The sequence below is a fragment of the Lepidochelys olivacea genome (genome assembly GCF_965140295.1).
Source record: "Lepidochelys olivacea isolate rLepOli2 genome assembly, chromosome: 8".
NCBI classification, from domain to species: Eukaryota; Metazoa; Chordata; order Testudines; family Cheloniidae; genus Lepidochelys; species Lepidochelys olivacea.
The window spans coordinates 11,544,100-11,564,777 of NC_140418.1; the positions used below are offsets into that span (position 1 = coordinate 11,544,100).

Sequence of the window (20,678 nt, forward strand, 5' to 3'; positions counted from 1 at the left end):
TGTGTGTAGTCAAAGGAAGTCTGGTGTGAAAGACCAAGATTAACAGAGGAATAGGAGAAGCATTCATTACAACTCCTAGTATTAGTTATTTAAAATATAGTACTAACAAAGAAACTGTGGGCCTGACTCTGATCTTACTGCATCTCATTTACATGGGCATAAATCTGGAGTTATCCTGTTCATTTTAAAAGAGTTATCCCATATATAGAGAGGTGGAACTGAGATCAGAAACTGATCCTGAAACAGAAATATGGAGAAAGAGAGAGAGAGCAAATTGCTCAAATACACCTTAAAAGCAATAAATTGCTCCTCAAATAAACCTTGCTCCCAGAAACACTCTCTGTGCTAACCCCCACAGGGACAATTTTGTCCATTTAATTCACAGAAGCTCTCTTAAATTTGGAAGCCTGGTAAAGTTGAAGAACGTTAAATAAAAAAAACCTAGCAAGAGTTCTCACCAGGTGAAATTTCCCATTCTGCACTTTATTTTCATTGCCAATGGGAGTTTCCCAGGAAAGCTGTCATTTCTCTAGCTCCTTCATTGCTTATAAACAATCTCAAAATGTAGCTCAGACCAACGCAATTCCCGTCGGACAAATGCACCCACCACAGACAGAAATCACTGAATTCACTTTCCACTGAATGCATCCGATGAAGTGAGCTGTCGCTCAGGAAAGCTCATGCTCAAATAAATTGGTTACTCTCTAAGGCGCCACAAGTCCTCCTTTTCTTTTCACAGACAGAATGGAGCCAACATCCCAACTCTTTGCGAACCCCGCACAAGTTGGCTCACGCCACCTGCACAACGAGTCAAAAATACCTGGCAAATGTATAAAGAACCTGATTTCCACATCTTCCTCCCCCTGCCCGTTGATTTAATGAATGTTTTTTCCCCCTTTCCTTTTCTCTTCCCAAGAATAAATCCATCCGATCTCCTGGCTAGGATCATTTCCATCCCCACCCTCCCTTGTATGGAGAAATTGCAGTGAGTTAAGTCACTCTGCATATTAATGAGTTCGCAGGAAGGGCAGCAGGAGCTGTTTTAAAGGAGGACACGAGGAGGAAAGAGGCAGAGGCAGCTCAGACAAGGCAGCGGCAGCAGCAGCAAGAGAAAGGAATCCAGACGTTCTCAAAGTTCCTGCCCTGGCAACATCAAGCCGGTGAATCAGTGCATCTGCTCAAAGCCCAGAAGCGAAATCCGATTATATAAGTGAGCTATTTCGATACCTGAGGTCTTACCATGAAGCCCCTGACAGCAGCTTTACTTCTGCTGTTCATTGTAATGTGCTTAGCCACTGCAGAAGGTAAGTTAGTTTCTTGTACCTATCCCCCATTTAAACTTCTTTCCAGTGATTCTTTTTCCCCTCAGTATTCTGTGTTTGCTCCTTGAAATACTATAATGAGATTTATTGTTGTCCTCAGTCTGCATGGGGAAGAATTGATATGATGAATCTGATAGTAGCGGAAGGAAGTTCCAAGGCTGTTGTTTTTTAAGGTGTAAGTAGAGGTAAAACACAGGGGACAACCTTGTGCCCCCAGTTACAGTTCTACAGCCCATTTATTCTGGTACACGGTGTATCTGGGGTAAATGCTCTGAAATCAATGGCGTTACCCCAGATTTGTGCGGTTGAAAGTGTGCAGAATTTAGCTTGATGCAGTATAATGGATTGAACTGAGGGTGAAATTCTGACAGAGATGTTTTCTAGTTTTCCATGAAAATGACGCTTACAAAACTCGGATTTGGTCAGGCTTGGGATAGACCTTTAGAACTTGTGCAAGTAAGAAATTCAGAAGCACAATTTAGAGTCCCCCCCAAGTTCTAGTTGCGAAAGTAGAGTGAAGACAAAAACCGAGAGCTGTATAAGCTTATTCAACTTTACGACAGACTTTAGCTCTTTCCTTTTGCATTTGTTAAAGCTTAGTTTAATCACAGCAGGTGCACTTTAAAAAATCAACACTAACCACATTGCTGTACTGTGTATATTTACCACAACATTTCCAGTACTTTAACATATATTTCTCAGGGAGTTACTAAACCTTTCTGTGGTAAATCAGGAGGAAAATATTGCCCTTTTCAGCTCAACAACCCCCCAAAGCGTAAATTTTCATAGATTTTTAAAACATGACTAATCTGTATATTTACATAAGCTAATGAGGAGGGGGGAAATTAAACTGCAATTGGTACACTGTCACTCGGTACACAAATGATAAATACTTTCTCTTGTAGGATCAAAGTGCAAATGCTCAAGAAAGGGTCCTAAGATAAGATTCTCTGCTGTTCAGAAGCTGGAAATCAAACCAAAGTATCCACATTGTAAGGAAAAAATGATCATGTAAGTGTTCATGTATGCTTTCTACTATGTACCAAGTGAATTGCATCTCCCTGTATTGCAACCTCCTTCTTTGTTTTTTAGAATTTCCTGATATACAAATTTCCAACATGTTAGCCATAAGAAAATATGTAGCTACATGAACAAATCCTATCTGTAGTATGTCAGTAAAGGAGAATCTGCTTAATACTATAAATATCTAAAGAATATTGCTTATGATAGTAATTATTAGTTTAACAAACGATGATGGTCAAATTCTACTTTCAGCTGCCCAGATGTAAATCCAGAATGCTAAACTCAGGCTACTGTGGATTTACATGGGGAGTAACAAATGAGAACAGAATTTGGTCCACAAAAGTTTTGAGTAACGAAGAATCATCCAAATGCATTGGGGCAAATTTTTGTCTCAGTTACACTCATACAATTCCCTTGATTTCAGTGGGGTTGCGTGGGTTATAACTGAAAGTGACATTTTTCTTGCAAAATTCAACTATCTGTATAAGCAAATAGCCATGCATTGATTGATGCTGCAATGAAACCTCAACGGAAACAATTGATAAGCTAAAGTCAAAGGGAGCTCTGAAGATTAGATCAGTGGGATGTATTACAGTTTAAAACAATGGGTTTCAGAGTAACAGCCGTGTTAGTCTGTATTCGCAAAAAGAAAAGGAGTACTTGTGGCACCTTAGAAACTAACCAATTTATTTGAGCATAAGCTTTCCTGAGCTACAGCTCACTTCATCGGATGCAACAATTAAAACAATGGCATTGGGGGGAAGGGTGTTAATGTATCTTGTCTTGTATATTGTAAAAGTGTTTGAAAGGCTTTGCACAAAACACAAACCAGGCTGTGTGCTGGCAAAAGAACCATAGGGTCAGAATAGCTGAAAAGACTTATTTTGCTACTGACTTCATTGCTCTGCAAGGACAGAAGATGTACAGACACTCGTTTCTCAACCTATGTATTATATCATTTTTTTAACATTAGCTTTAATAATATTTTTAAATCTGTTCTTATTAGCTGCTTGTCAGATCGTCACCAAAAAGGCTAGGCATTGAATATCTTGTAGCATTTGTTCCTTACCAGTTAATGTTACCAAATTTACTTACACTTAGAAAGATGACGTAATATATCACACTGCAATAGATGTATATCGCTTCAAAACACAGACTGCTCTCAGTTACACCAATGGAAACTCTGGGACAAATCCTTTTTTTAGTTACTCTGATTGGGTCCCATCTTGCCTGCTTTGAAGTGAATGGCCAAACTCCCCATTCAATAAGGGCAGAATTGAACCCACTGGCTTCAAAGCAGCTACCCCAGATTTACAAGCAGTGTAACCGAAAGCAGGATTTGGAAGTTGCAGGATTTCGCTAACAGCAACCCAGAACATATTTATATTTATATGATCAATGCTTGAGTAATTTTTAAAAAATATTTAAATTGTAAAAGAGAGGCATGCTGCCCAAGGCAAAGTCAATTCTCAGGTTCCAAACTAGTCATTTGAAATAAACGTGACCAGCAAACATTTTGAACCAACGACCCTTTGAACTCTCACAGGGGCTTAAATAAACAACACTTTGAATTGTCAGAGAGAAAGGCATCTTTGGCAAAGGGGTAATAATATTTAGAATCCAGATGTCCTCCAGTCAGGAGCGGGGCCCTCTTTCCCAGCCAGCGGGTACAAACAGTCATTTCTATTTTATGTCAATCACCTGGGGCTAACAAAAGGAGCTGAAACATGCAGCAGCATAGAAGCAGTTGGAGAATTTGCTACACCACTCTGTGCAGTGAGAGACTTCAGTCTGTGCCTTGGAGTATGATTGGCTGCTGGAAAGGCAAGCAGCAATCTGCTCTCCCCAAGCAAGATGCCAGCAGAAGCTGGATGGTGAAGTGCTGTCAAGAAAACAATAACAAGCTTTGCTGGGATAAGTCTGTGAGAGACATCTGCTCCCGAGCACTGGAAGTAGGGCCAGACTTGGCAGCCAAGGGGAGAAGGGGAAATTGTGAGCATGAAAAGAACCTCATTAGTGCAACTTCTCATTTTCAATAAGAATGTCAGGAAAACATATAAAATACTTTAGTTTTTGCTAAAATGCCTTGGCAAAAGAATTAGCTTTCAATCTAAGCTCTGATCTTGAGTATAGCTGTGCAAATTTGGAGAACCTCTATTACTTTACACCAGTAGGAGAACACTTCAGTCTCTCTGGTCTCAATAACAGACCTAAAAGTGGCAATTCTTCAACAAAAAAACTTCAAAAACAGACTCCAACGTGAAGCTGCAGAACTGGAATTAATTTGCAAACTGGATACCATCAGATTAGGCCTGAATAGAGACTGGGAGTGGTTGGGTCATTACAAAACCTAAACTTAATTTCTCCAATACTAATTTCTCCCTACTGTTATTCACACCTTCTTGTCAACTGTCTGTAATGGGCCACTCTTTTACCACTTCAAAAGTTATTTTTCCTCCCTTGGTACCCTGCTGTTAATTGATTTATCTCGTTAGACTGACCTAACACTTGGTAAAGCAACCCCCATCCTTTCATGTATTTATACCTGCTCCAATATTTTCACTCCATGCATCTGATGAAGTGGGTTCTAACCCACAAAAGCTTATGCCTAAATAAATTTCTAAGTCTACAAGGTGCCACAAGGACTCCTTGTTATTTTTTCTATTACCTTGCCTTACTCTGCTTTTGCACCCAAGTACTGTAACAAGCTGGCCATTCCTATTCTGTGGAGAGAGAATTTAAGACTTCAGTGGAATTACTCCTGATTTACACCAGCATAAGAGGAGGAGAAGGCAGAGATGTTGTCATTAGTGCTTTTGTAGGGAGTGACTCTTATCTACTTCAGTGTAACTTGAAATCAGTACTAGAGAGAAGTGGGGGACATTGGAACAATTGGAGGGAGCTGTGACCAGAAGCGATTGATACTGTAGTTTCACTACAAGACACAGAAGAGTCCGATTCCTGAAATGGATTTTTGTGGCTGTTGTTGAGGAAATAAAATCATTTAATGATTCTCCTCCAACCCTCCCTATAAACCTGACCGTTCTCCGGTCTATTTACATGGAAGAAGTGTGTAAACTGTAGGGTGACTGGCAGATGGGAGAATACTGGAATATACTGTTTGGAAGAGATTCACCTAATGACATAAAATATGTAAGTAGAACTGGAAAAGTTTGTGAAAGACAGCAAATCCCTGACCCCTTTGTGTTATCTAGACCTGCTCTGAGCAGGGTTAGCCAGCATGGTGGCCAGTACCCAAGCAGCTGGTCTACACTGCCGCTTTTACCATTGCTACCACCAGTTGAGTTGCAGTAGTGGAAGTGTAGACAGCTTGAAAGTGAATTCAGCTAAATATTTGTGAGAAGAATGTTTAATTCACTGACAGAATGGCAAAACTCCCCTTTAATTTCATGGCAGCCAGATCACCCTATTATTAAAAACATAATGAACAAAATTCTACGCTGATTTATATTCCATCCAGTTCCTATCACTCACAAACATTTGGATACACACACACACACACATACTATATGCTATATATTGCTCAAAGACTTAAGAACTCTTATTGGTGATAATGGAAACTGCCAACAGAGATAAGAGTTTCTTTATTCTATTTAAAAAGCAGATGGAAACAGTGCAACTTCCTAGAACACATCTTACCTTTGTGTACAAGAAGCTTTATGGCTGTATATAGGAGAAGAGATATACCAAAGCTGCTTGGTACAATATGCAGATGATTTTATGCAAAAGCTGGACATACTAGCCCTGATTCTAAAATGTGTTACCCAGCTCAGCCACATGGCTATGTGGTGGCTTGGACCTTCTTCTCTTGTCCCCAGTTTGTAGTTGGGCAAAGCAGCCAGGAACCTGATAGATCCAGCCAGCTGAGATTTCCCCTTGACTAAGGAGTTGAGCCATCATAACAGCACTATGCCATTTGATTACTTTCCCCAACATAGAGAGAATGGCCAGGGCAAAGGAATGTAGCTTTAACTATTTTTAGCTGTCAAATGGCCCCTTGAAGCCGTAATCAGATGAGCATAAATTAGGGAAGTGGACCAATCCCCATCCAACCTCATAATCCTAGGGGCTGGCAAAAATACTATACAGCTACCTTTGGTCCCTTGGGGTACGACCCTAATCCCAGAGTGACACAAATATGCAGGAAGCCACTCAGCATCAGACTTGTTGCAAAACTGTCTTTGAAGTGGATGCTGTAAAATATGCAGAATGACCGTGAGCTGAGATTAACCAAGCTCTCTGCGTACAGGTTTGCCCATGTGGTAACTCTCATTTGGCTCACCTGGGGGAGCTGCAGCCTTCCCAACACCAATGTTAACTCGGCTGGGGCAATGTGCAGAAATCATATGAACACAGAGAACAAGTGCAGCCACAGGATGAGGAATTCGGTTAATTGGCAAAGTCTCTTCTAGTGGCTGGCCTCCAGTTGGCAGTCATAGGAGGTGCTAACTGGGTTACCCATGACCCATATACTATACAAAACCCCAATGGCAAAAGAGTGCATCAGTCATTAAAGTATGATTTAACTGTATGGATTTATCCAAAAACCTATTAGGAATTTGGAATATCCCTTCAAAAGAAAGCCGAGCCTTCGGGATTGTTTTTGCCCCAGCACAGAGTTAACATGGTATCAGTGCAAATAAAGTTGCCCTGGATCACTTTTCTGAAGCAGAGTTATGCACCGTTGTTCTCCAGAGGCCCTGCACCTCTTCTACTGTGGTTTAGTTTGTCATTTTCTGAAAATATTCTGTACACTCCCTCAGCCAAACAGCACGGACTGAGTTCTGATTTCATATTCACCCCCACCCCCCCCCCGCCGACACACACACACACAAATCCCACTGCCAGGACAATAACCATTGGACGCAACTACTATTCCTCAATCTTGATTCCATTAAAACTCACTGCCCACCGGTCTCAGTTCTCCCATTCAGTTTAATGAGAAAGTGTTCTCTATGGATTGAACCACGCAGGAATGATCTTAGTGAGGTGCACGGTACAGGAACTCCTCACTTAAAGTCATCCCGGTTAACGTTGTTTCATTGTTACGTTGCTGATCCATTAGGGAACATACTCGTTTAAAGTTGCGCAATGCTCCCTTATGATGTTGTTTGGCAGCTGCCTGCTTTGTCCACTGCTTGCAGGAAGAGCAGCCCGTTGGAGGGAGCTGGTGGGAGCTTGGAACCAGGGTGGACCGACAGCCCCCACATCAGCTCCCCGCTCCCCTAAGTTCCCTGTGTGGCAGCCTCCCAGCAGGCTACCAATTGCCGGCAGTTCAGCTGTCCTTCCCCCCACTGCCATGTGCTGCTCCTGCCCTCTGCCTTGGAGCTGGTTCCGGAGCCTCCTGCTTGCTGGGGGGAAGAGGAGGAAGAAGGGGGCTAATGTCAGGGTGTCCCGCTCCCCCCTGCTCCTGCCCCTCACTTACCCCATCTCCAGAGAGCGTTAACTGGGGGGCGGGGGGACACGACAGGGCTCAGGTCAGAGGGAGCCTGCTGGCAGCAGCTGCTGTCTCAACTTCCTGGTCTACTTAAAAAGCCAATCTACTTAGAGTGGTTCAGCGAACTTAAAGAGGCAATGCACATCTCTCTCTCTCTCTCACACACACACACACACACACACACACAGGGTGTGTGTCTCTGTCTCTGTCTGCCATGCTGTCTCCCCTCCCTCCATTCCTGCTACCTTGTAAAGTGTGAGGCTACATTAACAACAATGTGTTAACCCTGGAGGGCTCAGCCGAGTTCTAGTTCATCATTTAGCAGTGAGGCATTCCCTGGGAAATATCCCACCCTCTGACTCCACCACCTCAACCAAGCTTCACAATCATCATTGCTTTTTACAGTATTAAATTGTTTGTTTAAAACGTGTACTGTGTATACATATATATAATATAGTCTTTTGTCTGGTGAAAAAAATTTCCCTGGAACCTAACCCCCACTATTTACATTAATTCTTATGGGGAAATTGGATTTGCTTAACATCGTTTTGCTTAAAGTTGCATTTTTCAGGAACAGAACTACAACGTTAAGCGAGGAGTTACTGTATGAGGAGAGTATCTGTATGTTGTAGCATTGATTCCTCTCCCCCAGCATGCACACAGACCCTTAACACCTTTTCCCGCCCCTATTGTTCTTGCTTCTGATACAAGTGATTTGATGTCTTGTGCTTTTGCAGCATTAGTTTGTCTTTTACTGAGAGCAAAACTAAGCAAAGCCAGAATTCAGCCCCCATTCTTTGACTAGTCAGTGAAAGACATACTCAGACCCTGGGCCAGCCCTGTGGAGCTCCAACCAAGAATTCAGTCCAGTAGCCAGAGCTGAAGAAAAGGCCACGTTTCAACCCGCTCTCTCTGTCCTTTGTCTGAATTTTGCATAGTGGTATCCGTTGCTGATTTGTAGACTGGGTAAAAAAAAAAAAGGTACAAAAAGGTATTTTCATCCAAAAATGGGCCCCTTTTTCAAAAATGAAATTTTTGTGAAAAATTCTCAATAATCTCAGAATTTTCCATTTTCCTGGAATTTTTTTAACAGAAATTTTTACCAACTTAATATTCTAAATTGTTTTTTGAAATATTTTAGTTTAACCAAAACTGTGGTTCCATACTAAAAACGAGGTTTCTAGAAAATGAACATTTTGGATAAAAAATGTGGTAAAAACATAACAGAAAAAGTTGCCAGAAGTGGAAAATGGAACCATTTTGAATCCTTAGAACTAAAAGCAACTTTGAAATTTAAAATGTTTTTATGAAGTTATTTTCCCATTTCTAGACCAGCTCCGCTGGTTTGTCAGTGAAAGCATGACATCACCTGGAACATGATAGACCATTAATTAACCAGCATTAAATGGTTGACACTCAAACAAACGACAGAGTAGGAGGAAACCAGAAGGGCAAGGAAGTAAATCGGCCATGTGTTGCCTCCTTGCCCAGTATTATTTCCAGGATGAGGTGCCTTTCAGTGTCTTTTTTCCAGTCCTTGTGTGGTTCCTCTCCAGTGCAGCTATGGGCAAGTTTGGGTGGATCGGACAGCAGGCTGATAAAGCTAGAGATGGTCCCAGGTGACTTCTGTCTTCCTTGCGCCCCAGGCTAGACCCTTTTGGGTCTCCAGAAGCTTTCAAAGCACACAAGTACTGTTAATGAAAGCATTACTGCATACAAAGTCAGTGATCCAGGTCTAATCCTTATTCTTCCAAGTAGCATTTGCACGTGCCAGAATTACTTGTCTGAGTAAAGGTTTGCAGGACTGGGCCCTAATTGACCATGTTATTTAAATCCGTTATTAAACCCCAATATAAATGTTTGATAGAGGGTGGAGTACAATTGTTGATTAAAAATTACGGGCAGCTCAGCTGGTGTAAATTGGCCTAACTCCACTGGGGACCATGGAGCTACACCAGAAGTTTTATTATTGCAAATTCAGATTTTACCATGGAACATAGTGGCTTGTTATCCTCTCAGTGCACATGTGCAACTCTCATTAATGTGAATGAAATACCTAGCGCAAGAGAGAGCCAGTTGGGTTTTTATGAAATGTTCACAGTGACCATTGTGAGTTATTCAAGATCTTTCTGTAGTGATCATTCCTCTTCCATTTCAGTGTAACTATGCAGTCACGGTTCAGAGGAGGACAGCAGCACTGCTTGCATCCCAAACTCCAAAGCACAAAGAGATTAGTTAAGTGGTACACAATATGGAAGGAGAAACGCAGGTGAGTATTAATTTCACTCAGCAAAAGATGCTCCTATTTTCTCTGGGATAAAAAGTGATGTCATTATAGGTAACCAAATTTGTTCCTTTTGGGAAATAACGTACCTTTCTTGTTTGAATGCTTGAGATATGGCAGCACAGAACAATTAGGTGTAATAGTCCAAATGGCTCTCTCCCTCTCTGGAATATGGCACAAACACTAATTAGACTGAAATGGCTACGACTCTCCTCAATAAAATGCTACAGATAGCCCATTAGTTTAGCTGCTTCTGGGTCTATTTTTTTACACATCACAGCTTGAAGGTGAAAAATGCGGTGCAAGGTTAGATACTATTAAGATCTTGAGATTACTGTCTAAATGCCTACAATAAAATTCTCATACCCTAAACAATCAATTCAATGCAATTGATTTATTTGATAAAACCCACAAATTACATCTGTAAATAGTAAAATAATATAACCAGCTTGGAATGCAGTTTATTCCTAGTTTATTCCTCTATGAATGCAGTGTATTCCTAGGGATAGGCTGCTCTGAGAATAAATAGTAATACTTTGCACTTGAACCATACTTTTTATCTGATGTTTTCAATGTTTGTTACACCTTATCGCCTCCAAATCAGAGATGAGGAAGCCAAAGCAAATAAAGGCTAAGTTACTTGCCTCGGGTCAAACACAAAGTCGGTGGCAGAGATGGGAACAGAAACCAGGTCTCCTGAGTTCAGGTCCCATGCTCTAAGCACTAGGAAACACTATCACCCTATATTTGATTACCCAGATTTTAGCACATTTTCACCAAGCTGTAATTTCATGATATAACTCTAGAGCTATGGCTTGATTGCAGGATGCAATGCTACCTTTCCCCTGCCAACCTGGCTTTTGTACAAGCTGAGCCATCAGTGATAAACAGAAAAGAAACACAGACATAAATGAACACCAGATTTAAAATGGATTATGTTGTCTGTGTAAATAATTAAGAGGAAGTCTAAAGGAACAAAGGGGAGTTAGCTGCCCACCACCCCATTGGTGCTGAAATGGAGTTGAGTGCCCTGTAATAATCTTCCCCTTAGTAGGGATGTCCAGTGATTTCTTAGAGTTCATTATTAATTGAAGAGCTAAGGCAGGGAGTGTAAGAAAGCTCCATTTCCTCTCACCCCCCGTAGCTAGTCTCCCCATTTCTTTTGGCAGGAAAAGAGTAGCAAAGGGAAGACTTACTGTATACAGAACTTAAAGGATATTCTTGGGAGGAGTGAAAGATCTTACCACCAACTCCAGTAACCATACCCTTGAGCACAAATATTACTCACACTGGTTTAAATTCACTCATTGGTAGAATATCGCTTAACCTGTGCAGCACCCCAGCATGGGGGATGTGCTGATGTGCGCAGCTCTCTGCACCCGCTGTATGCTGAGGAAAGTTGTCTCTGTCTGAGCTCTGAGTATGCTGGCATGGAGTAGAGCACTGTAGAAGAACCACCGGATGCAGGCTTACATTGGATCCAGTGCCTGTCCTGGGCTATGGAGCAACAGTGGCCACTCTTACCTCCCCTAGGAATGGGACTGGCTGTGGGCGTGCATTAGATCCCATCTCTCCAATCACCACTTAATTCCTTACACAAATCCCATTTATGCAGGTTGTGTAGATGGGGGACTCAAACTGCGTCCATTTAAGCACTCACCTTTGAAATCTACACCTGTTGTTGTGATGGTGCAATAGAATATCAAGCACTCCTCCTTCACAAACATATACTGCCATATCTCACTTCCTGGATCCACTGCAAGTTTTCAGCTCTGAGGATATCCTCGTGGTATTTAGTTTACAATGGATAGGGTTGAAAGACGTTGCAAAGGAATAGAAAAGTGACTTGCCCCTGATTTTTCCAATACATCTAGATGGGACTTTTCTCTCATTTCTACCTTTAAGCTTCAGGTCCCAAAATACAAATCATAAGCTTCATGAGCCACCTGGAGGGGACACAGTTACCAGTGCAACGTTCTCCTTCACATTTTGGAAATGCTCAACAGTGGTTTTAGAAAAGAGGGTAGGAAAGGAGAAAGGGTATCATCAAAGGTATAATGAAATCAGCATGGGAGAAATCTGAATCAAAATGTAAAACTAAACAGCATGTAAAGATTTAAGGAGCTGTGGAATGTTTACATAAATGCTAACCGCGTAAAGCACATAGCATAATCTCTAGAGAAAGACCAACTCTAGAGCCTGAATGAAAGAATCGGACTGGGGACATCAGATGGAATGTAGAGTAGCTCAACCACACTGAATGAATTAGTCATGCAGTAAAGGGTATGGAATGGAAAACTCTCATTGATTTCAATGTGCTTTGGGTCAGGCACGTATGTTTAGAAATCCTCCATCTCTTAAGTAGCAATAATATAGGGCCAAATCTTTTTCCATTTAAATCAGTGAGAACTTTCTCATTAACTTCAGCATTGATCTCAGAATGTGATCACCCTAACCCTACCCTAAAAATCCAGTCAACTGAGCCAGGGGCAAATGCAAATTCTTTTGTGGAAACGTCTTGTTCCTGGATGACAAGTTTGCCACTGTGCGGGGCGGATAGCCAGGCTGGTGAAAGCTCATGGCATTACTGTATGTAAGGGACACCACTCCATGTGGATATTTTTGCCTATCTGCCAGCTCTGTATAAGCTGTTTGTGGGCTGGTAAGTAAATGGAATGCATTGTGAAATGTCAACTATTATGTAACGCCATATTTCCTTACTGTTTGTAAAGGCTACCATTAAAACAACAAAGGAAATGAAGCCACAGAATCTTACTGTGACACTATGCCCCATATTCTTCATAGAGATATTGTTGTGATATGAATACGGCATAACTAAGATGTGTTTTGGGCAAGATAAGTCATGTGAGATATTATTGGAAAGGTTATGATTTGCTAAATATCAGGTAACGTTACCAATCTGCCTTAAGCTGACAAAAACAAAACGCATTAGATTTAAGCTTGCCAAGGCAAAGGTCCTGGTATCACATGGCCTCACTCGTGCTGTGATGTCTGGGTATAAAGGCACTGCCTGGGCTCTTAGCCTTATCTGTGAATTTCCTTGTGTCAGTGGGTTTGTCAGACTTTTAATGCCAACTTTGACATATTCTTCTGCCTTATTAACATGCTTTATATAGTCAGCCCCTTGTTAACAAACAGGACAGTATTTTAGTAAAGCATCCATACCTGTCTAACTCTGTTGTCTTTCAAGCTTCACAGTATAGGGTAGATTGTTCCATATACAGGGAGTTACCCGTGAATGGGCCAGGAATCTCCAGACCGTGCGCTTGCTACTGTGCATTTAACCTGTTCTCCCTTCCTCGCATCATCTTCCCCAAAATACAGCTCAGGGGCAGGAGTAGGTTATAATTACACCTCATTTGATATAATTACACATATTCATCTGTTTAAAAGAACTAGGAATTTGCTCAGCATGTTCTGAGTACAGTGACAGCATACTGACACCTTCTGTAAACCTGGGGAAATATTCCGTTTAGAGAGTCCTCCCCAGCCTATATTGTACTATCTGCATGTCTGTTTTCCAGTTTATTCCCCTCCATGGAAGTAGGTGTCATGTGCCTTGGTATCTCAAGACTGGGTTCCACTTCAGGGCAGACTGTTCTATTAACAGGGAAGTTACCCCGGTGCCAGCTGTGACTCTAACTCCTTAGACACACCAGCTTCCTGCACTGCTTATTAACTCCCTAGACTTTTGCCAGCCTCAGTATAGAACTGCAACAGTCCCCTTGGAAACCCCAGTCCCTCTTGACACTAAGTGGACCCCTGTGAAATTAGGTCCCTTTCACTGTAATGTCACAGAACATCCAAGTTCTATGGTTCTCAAAGGACCAGACACACCACAGGTCAGTCAGTTCCTCCTTAGATCTCCCTCGATTACCCAATGAGGCAAAACTCAGTCCAATCCTGTAATAAACTTATTTAGGCTGTATAGATTAAATGAAAATGAAGCAAGAGATATTTGCACAACGCTAAGAATACTAAAGACACAGACAGACAAAGACAAACGTAGGTTATTATCTTATAAAACTTCTGTTTGAAGTAACACAGTCTTACAAGTTCAGCTTCTGAGGCTTATCCCAGCTGTGGCAGCTAAAGGTTCTTTACTTGGGAGACAAAGCCCTTGCTTCTTAGGATCCAATCAAGTATAAAGCCCTGTGTCCTTCCAGTAGGCAGCTTTTATCCAAAAACCCTAACATCTGATTGTTTTGATCCCAGAGGTAACAGATGCAAAAGGTGATGGGGGAGTCCAGGAGGTAATTCTTCGGTGATGTCATCCTGTGTTACTCATCCCTGGGTAGAAGTTTCCCCTTCTTTATTGTCCTGTAAACTGTACCTACCTCCTGTACTGAGAATCAAGGAGTTTCCTCGGGACATGTTGCTTTTCAATGGGTGTCAGTTGACCACTCTGCCCCCTAAGGGATGCAGCCATTTCTATGGGTGAAACTCAGCAGTGATTAATGGCTCTTGTTATCATGAGGTCTGTCCCAGCCATGGGAGAGTTATGTAAAGCACATGTACAGTTATGACTCTTAACATGAGCAACACAGAGATAAGTGTCTGAGCATTACAGTCATCCATTCACCAGCATTTAGGAAAGTCCAAGCACTCCATGTTTTACTGCAGTTTTAACAACTTAATTATAATAATGTTCCACCAGCAGTAAGCCTTCCAGACTCTCAGTTGATACACAGCCTACAGTTGGCCTAAGCCTCCAGCCTCACAGCACAATCCTGTTACCTTTCTCCTCCTGCTTATTCCCCACCTGAAGTCTCAATTCCCCTTTTGCAACAGCACATCCAGTTGTTTCTGAAATGATGATGATGTCAGAAGCAGGGAAGAAGGGGCTAGATTTAGCCCTGGAATACATTGTCAGGGCACATGTGCCCCGTGGCTGCAGATCCATCAGGAAGGATGCTGGGATGGCTAAAGGTTCCTGCCACTCCTCTGCCTTCCAAGTGGATGGTTGTTGGTTGCACAGCCCTGGAAGTGGGCAGCACTGGCCTATGGAGGGGAGCATTGCTAGGTTGGAGACAGAGAGCACTGAATGAAACTCAACACAACTTAGAGAATCAACTCAAGGAGAATCTCCAGAGAGTAGCGGTGTTTAGAGCGGCTCTGGGTTCTTCCTCCTGCCCTCCCCTCCACCAAGGAAATTTTTGAAGAAAATGAAAAAACTTTTCTTTTTGACAACATTTTCCACATTTTCAGCCAAAGAAGTCAAAACCCAAAAGATTTTGGCCAAAAACCAAAAGATTTGGCTGAAAACATGGATTTTAGCTGAAATATTGTGACAAAAAATGAAATTTTCCACAGCAAGCAGATACCTTTTACAAAAAAAAAAATTTCATTGCGATGAAAACATACGCTTCCATCCAAAAACAGCTTTGATGGTAAAATTTTTCACCAGCCCTAGTGGTCTACAAAGCTTGCCTGGGGATAATCTGAGGATGAGGTAGATGTAAGCTGCCACTACCAGCGGCAGCAGGATTCATAGATTCATAGATATTAAGGTCAGAAGGGACCATTATGATCATCTTGTCCGACCTCCTGCACAACGCAGGCCACAGAATCTCACCCACCCACTCCTACAGAAAACCTCTCACCTATGTCTGAGCTATTGAAGTCCTCAAATCATGGTTTAAAGACTTCAAGGAGCAGAGAATCCTCCAGCAAGTGACCCGTGTCCCATACTACAGAGGAAGGCGAAAAACCTCCAGGGCCTCTTCCAATCTGCCCTGGAGGAAAATTCCTTCCCAACCACGAATATGGCGATCAACTAAACCCTGAGCATATGGGCAAGATTCACCAGCCAGATACCCAGGAAAGAATTTTCTGTAGTAACTCAGATCCCACCCCATCTAACATCCCATCACAGGCTATTGAGCCTATTTACCATGAATATTTAAAGATCAATTAATTAAGTGAGCCCAACTGCAGGAATATAGAGAGAAGCAACAGGAGCAGACAAACTTCTCAGAAACCAAGATCCTGATTTAATCCGAGCCTCCCTTGTAATAGAAGTTTAGGGAAGAGACAAAATATGTGATGTTTGGAACCCAGTGCTTTAGCCATCAAAGTCAAAGAGGGTTTTGCTAATGACTTCAGTGGGAGCTGGATTAAGCCCATCGAATGTTTTTTCATGAGCTGTCAGTGGTTTTTAAAGTCAAATGTAGTGTAAAAATGAATTCCTGCGTTCCCAAAATATCTCTGGGGCGAATTATAACCATGCCACTGTAGATTGTTTTAATCTGTGGAGACTGCATGCCTGGAATGTTTCAGCAATATTACAGAGGGAAAGTTAATTAATTCTTCTTTTAAATATTTAGACTAGCAACATATTTTTCATATATTAGCTTGTATTTTTCCCAGGGCAAAAAACCATGTTGCTGGATGTGGATTCCCTCATTTAAAATGTCCTACTAATCCTTTCAGTGGTAGATTTGACCACTCTCAGTGCATTCAAGAAAGGAAGAAGGGTGGAAAATTAGGACCAAATTCTGCTTTCAGTTGTGCAAATACAACTGATTCTGCTGAAGTTAGTGACATTCCTCCTGATTTCCACCAGTGTAAATGAGTGCAGAATTTGGCTCCTAGTGTTTACTCACCCGGATGGTGGGGAAGGTTTTAACTGTAATCAAAATGACTTAAATACCTAGCTCTCTGTTTTTATTTCCCAGGGTTTATGAAGAATAAGAGGAAAACTCTTGGTAAAAGGAACTGAATTTGTTTGGCTGACTAAAGGAATGGACTCTGCAAAGAATATTTCTCTCTCACAGACATAAGACACAAATTCTATATTATTATAAAGCACTTTTTACCAAGGGTCAGTTTTTACATTTTATAGCTGTGTGCGGAAGGCTCCCAGATTTGTCTCTTGCACACTTCAAATTTCATACCTGTCTGCTTTATACTGAGATTGTGAAAACTCATGCTTTTCATTTTAAATAAATGCTTTTTTTGTATTCATTCATACATCACTATGATTACAATCGAGCTTTATAAGCTCATTAGACAAAAAATATTTGTAGCGGTATTATATAATGGTGTCCCTTATCCTTTTGTACTGGGAAAGCTTTAGTGGTGTGCTTAGGGTTTCTAGTAATGTTGTCCAACTATGGTGGAAGCTGCACAATGTAGGGACTGAGGAACAGCTTGCTGTGTAACATGCCACTGAAGTATCATGGCATATATAGCTGCAGAGATGAGGTTCCTTAGTGGCTTGTCAAATGGCTACGAACATCACTTTGTATCTGTTCTTTAATGAAACAGGGTCTTGCTGAAAGGTGAAATGTATTACATACCCCCACTTAATGTTTTACATATACTAGAAAACATTTCTAGAGCAGTTTTATTCTAAGAATGTGTTTGATCTTTTTTCACCTGAGGTTCTTGTGAAAAGTTTGCAGCTTCATCAGTTTTCAGATATTTTAATTTTCAAGAATATTGTATATGATTTTGTAGATTTGTAGCAAAAATCTTTGAAAGGTATCTTTTTATGAAAGATTGGAGAGGGCAAACATATAAAATAAATATATATGTTTTGGTCACAAAGCAACATATTCATAATTTTGAATGTAATACTTAAATATTAAGCAGTGCTTTCCTCTTTTGAAAAATAAAATAACAAAACTACCTTTTCATGTGTAAATATACTACAGGGAGTCTCCCTATATTATCTTTCTGTATAATGTATTGTACTGCTAAATTATCATCTGCTATTTAAATGTTTGAAATATTTAGAAAGTTGCATGCAGATTTCATATTTCTTTCTAAAAACAAATGGAAAAATAAGTAATAAAATGTATTTAAACATGCCAAAGGCTGTTTTTCAATTTCATTAAGACACTGTGAAACTCAGTCCACTTCTTATTATTTTTCAACGTTAGTGAAAGAAACTTCAGATACAAAGCAGCAGTGGATATCCTGAGAATGTCATTTATGGCCAATTCATTCTCACTGACCTCAGTAGAAATTGGACTGGACCTTAAATCTAGAGAACCTGCCTATGTGAAAATGATATACATTCCCAGTGCAGTGGATGTGAAGGCCTTTGTGGGTGTTATGTTTAATACTACTAGGGGTTGCAGGGTAAAGCACCCAAGTTCAGGAAATAGTGTACAATAAAGTAAAAATAGTGTACAATAAAGTAAAATGGGTTTCTTCTAATAGTAAAATAAGATCATCGTGAAATCCACATGCCACTGAAGTGTGATGTCAGTGATATTTGTGATACTTACAAAATATCAACCATCCACAGTACAGCCTAATGTTTTATTACACACAGGGCCAAATACTGCTTGATTTTCTCATTTATTTATTTAAATCAGTCGGACTCACATGTGCAAGGTGAGTAGGATTAACTCACTAGGCAATCTATAACCTTTGTATTTCCTGACTTTAGGAGTGAAAGCCTGCCCATTGAAATCAAGAAACAGGATTTCACCTCAGGTGTTTAAAGTTGATAACATGAACATAAATGTTTGGCATGTAATATATTTGTCTTCACTCAATACACGCTGTAGACACAAGCATGTACATAACAAATGAACATACTAGTATAACAGACAACCTGAGTACATTCGTATGACTAACAATGTCTATGTAATTTGAGGACTTGAATCCTTATTATTTTAAAGTCAATTATAGAGCTTATGAGAAATGTCTAATTAGCAGCATTGCGAGCGGGTATCCTCCACTGAAAGTACTATTATTGCATGAGCAAATGCAAGGGACATTTGCCTGGCCATCTTTCTATTTTCACCAATGCACCCTACCGCTAAACCATCTGACTTTTTGTAAATCTGGTGCAAACCCATTTTTCCTCCACTAGTTTCAATGACATTGGGAATTTTTCCATGTTGTAGTGGAAAAGCAACTGCCCCACATCTGGCTCGGGCCATGTCCCAGATGTTGGCAGCCAAGGGGGCACCAGATCTACTAACGGTCAAGCTGCACTGTGGTGCCAGAGTGGCACATGGCAGCTGGTGTGCAGGGTGGGATCTGGTCCACTGCCTGGAATGTTTTGTGCAGTTGATGAAAAATCATCATAGTTGGCTTGTATGTAAAAGAAAATGGGCTGGCTTAGGCAACTTGTCACTAACACACCATCCATCTTTAGCCACCACAGTGTGTTCAGTAGAGCAGCCACAGCTAATGATGACAATGAGATAGGCATCTGCTTCTCCAGCACATGCCCCAAACATGTAACTTTATTTGTAGACTAAGAGAATGTGTGCTCTAAATGGTCTCCACTACATTAAACTGGGTAACTTGATGGAAATCTGACAACAAAAATCTAAGGCTATGTCTACATTACAGCTTATGTTGGCATAATTTATGTCGCTCAGGGGTGTGAATAAACCACCCCCCTGAGCAACATATGTTATGATGACATAGACGCTCGTGAGCACAGCGCTCTATTGGCTGGAGAGCTTCTATCACCGACATCCCTTCTGCCGTTCGCGGAGGTGGTTTTATTATGCCCACAGGAGAGCTCTCTCCCATCGGCATAGAACGTCTTCACCAGATTCGCTCTTGGTACAGCTATGCCACTGCACATGTAGACATATGCCTAGACCCTTATCCTCTTCTTTGCCTTTAACCTCAGCAGCAGCCAAAGGGCAAAGAGTTTCAGGGTATCTCTGCACCTCAGCAGAACAATTTCCACACAGAGCATCAAGGTTGTCAATGAAGCTGGGCTGTGGTTGATTTGATTCTCTTGTTCATACTGCAGCTGTTAAAAATATGAGTTTTCTACAACCTGGGTTGAACGAAGAGCAGACTTAACAGTGCACTGTTCCGCAAAAAGAAAATGTGTAAGCCAGACTGTAACCTTATAATAACTGTAAAGTCAGCACTAGTTCAAATACATCCAAATTACACGGTGTCTTTAAATAGTCTCTCTTTCCATTCCTTCTTTTCTGTATTTAACAGCTTTCAACAAAGATTGTGCATAACTCTCTTCCAAAAATGCCTCTCTATGAAATAACCAAGCAAATGCCTGTTTTAGCCAAAGGACCTGGTCAGTTTCAGATAGAAGAAAATAAGTTGGGTGCTTCCTGACGCCAACTTCAGCAGAGCAGGGTGTCTGCTCTCATTGCAATGTAGGATGAATGAGAGTATGGTGCTCAGCATGTTTTGCAAATACTAGAGGAAGATGCTTTGCCTTCTCAAATCTACTTTTGGCATGTAGCTATCCCTATGTCTGCTTAGCCCACAGGCTCTCAGTTGGAGACCTTCCACTCAGTGCCAATGGTAGTAGCTTTCTAAAAAAACCGGATGATTTACCCAGTTCAGTTCATAATCTAAATGCAAAACAATTATCTTTAAACACAAGCCCTTGGAAATGCTATATTTTTAATTTTCCAAGGACATTAATGGTCAGGAAAAGTCCCCAAGTGACAGTCCTGGGGCTTAAAGTCCTCTCTCCGTGCACGGAGCAGTTGAGTACAAGGAACACTGTTATAAGCAGTATTGTTGTAGCTGTGTCAGTCCCAGGATATTAGAGAGAAAAGGTGGGTGAGGTCATATCTTTTATGGGACCAACTTCTGTTGATGAAAGAGACAAGCT

At 41.2% G+C, this 20,678-nt stretch overlaps 1 protein-coding gene across 1 annotated transcript; it reads left to right on the forward strand.

The window, feature by feature from the left end:
* Positions 1 to 805: 805 nt before the first annotated feature.
* Positions 806 to 17,852, forward strand: CXCL14 (C-X-C motif chemokine ligand 14). The gene is made up of 4 exons (XM_084636376.1): positions 806 to 1,304; positions 2,228 to 2,333; positions 9,962 to 10,072; positions 16,786 to 17,852. Exons 1-4 carry the CDS (start codon positions 1,241 to 1,243, stop codon positions 16,799 to 16,801), a joined length of 297 nt encoding a protein of 98 aa, XP_084492502.1. The 5' UTR covers positions 806 to 1,240; the 3' UTR covers positions 16,802 to 17,852.
* Positions 17,853 to 20,678: the final 2,826 nt, after the last annotated feature.

Coding starts and splice junctions, on each gene's coding strand:
- CXCL14 (XM_084636376.1), top strand. CDS start 1,241: ATGAAGCCCCTGACAGCAGCTTTACTTCTGCTGTTCATTGTAATGTGC. Junction 1,305..2,227: donor GTGCTTAGCCACTGCAGAAG/GTAAGTTAGTTT, acceptor TTTCTCTTGTAG/GATCAAAGTGCAAATGCTCA. Junction 2,334..9,961: donor TGTAAGGAAAAAATGATCAT/GTAAGTGTTCAT, acceptor CTTCCATTTCAG/TGTAACTATGCAGTCACGGT.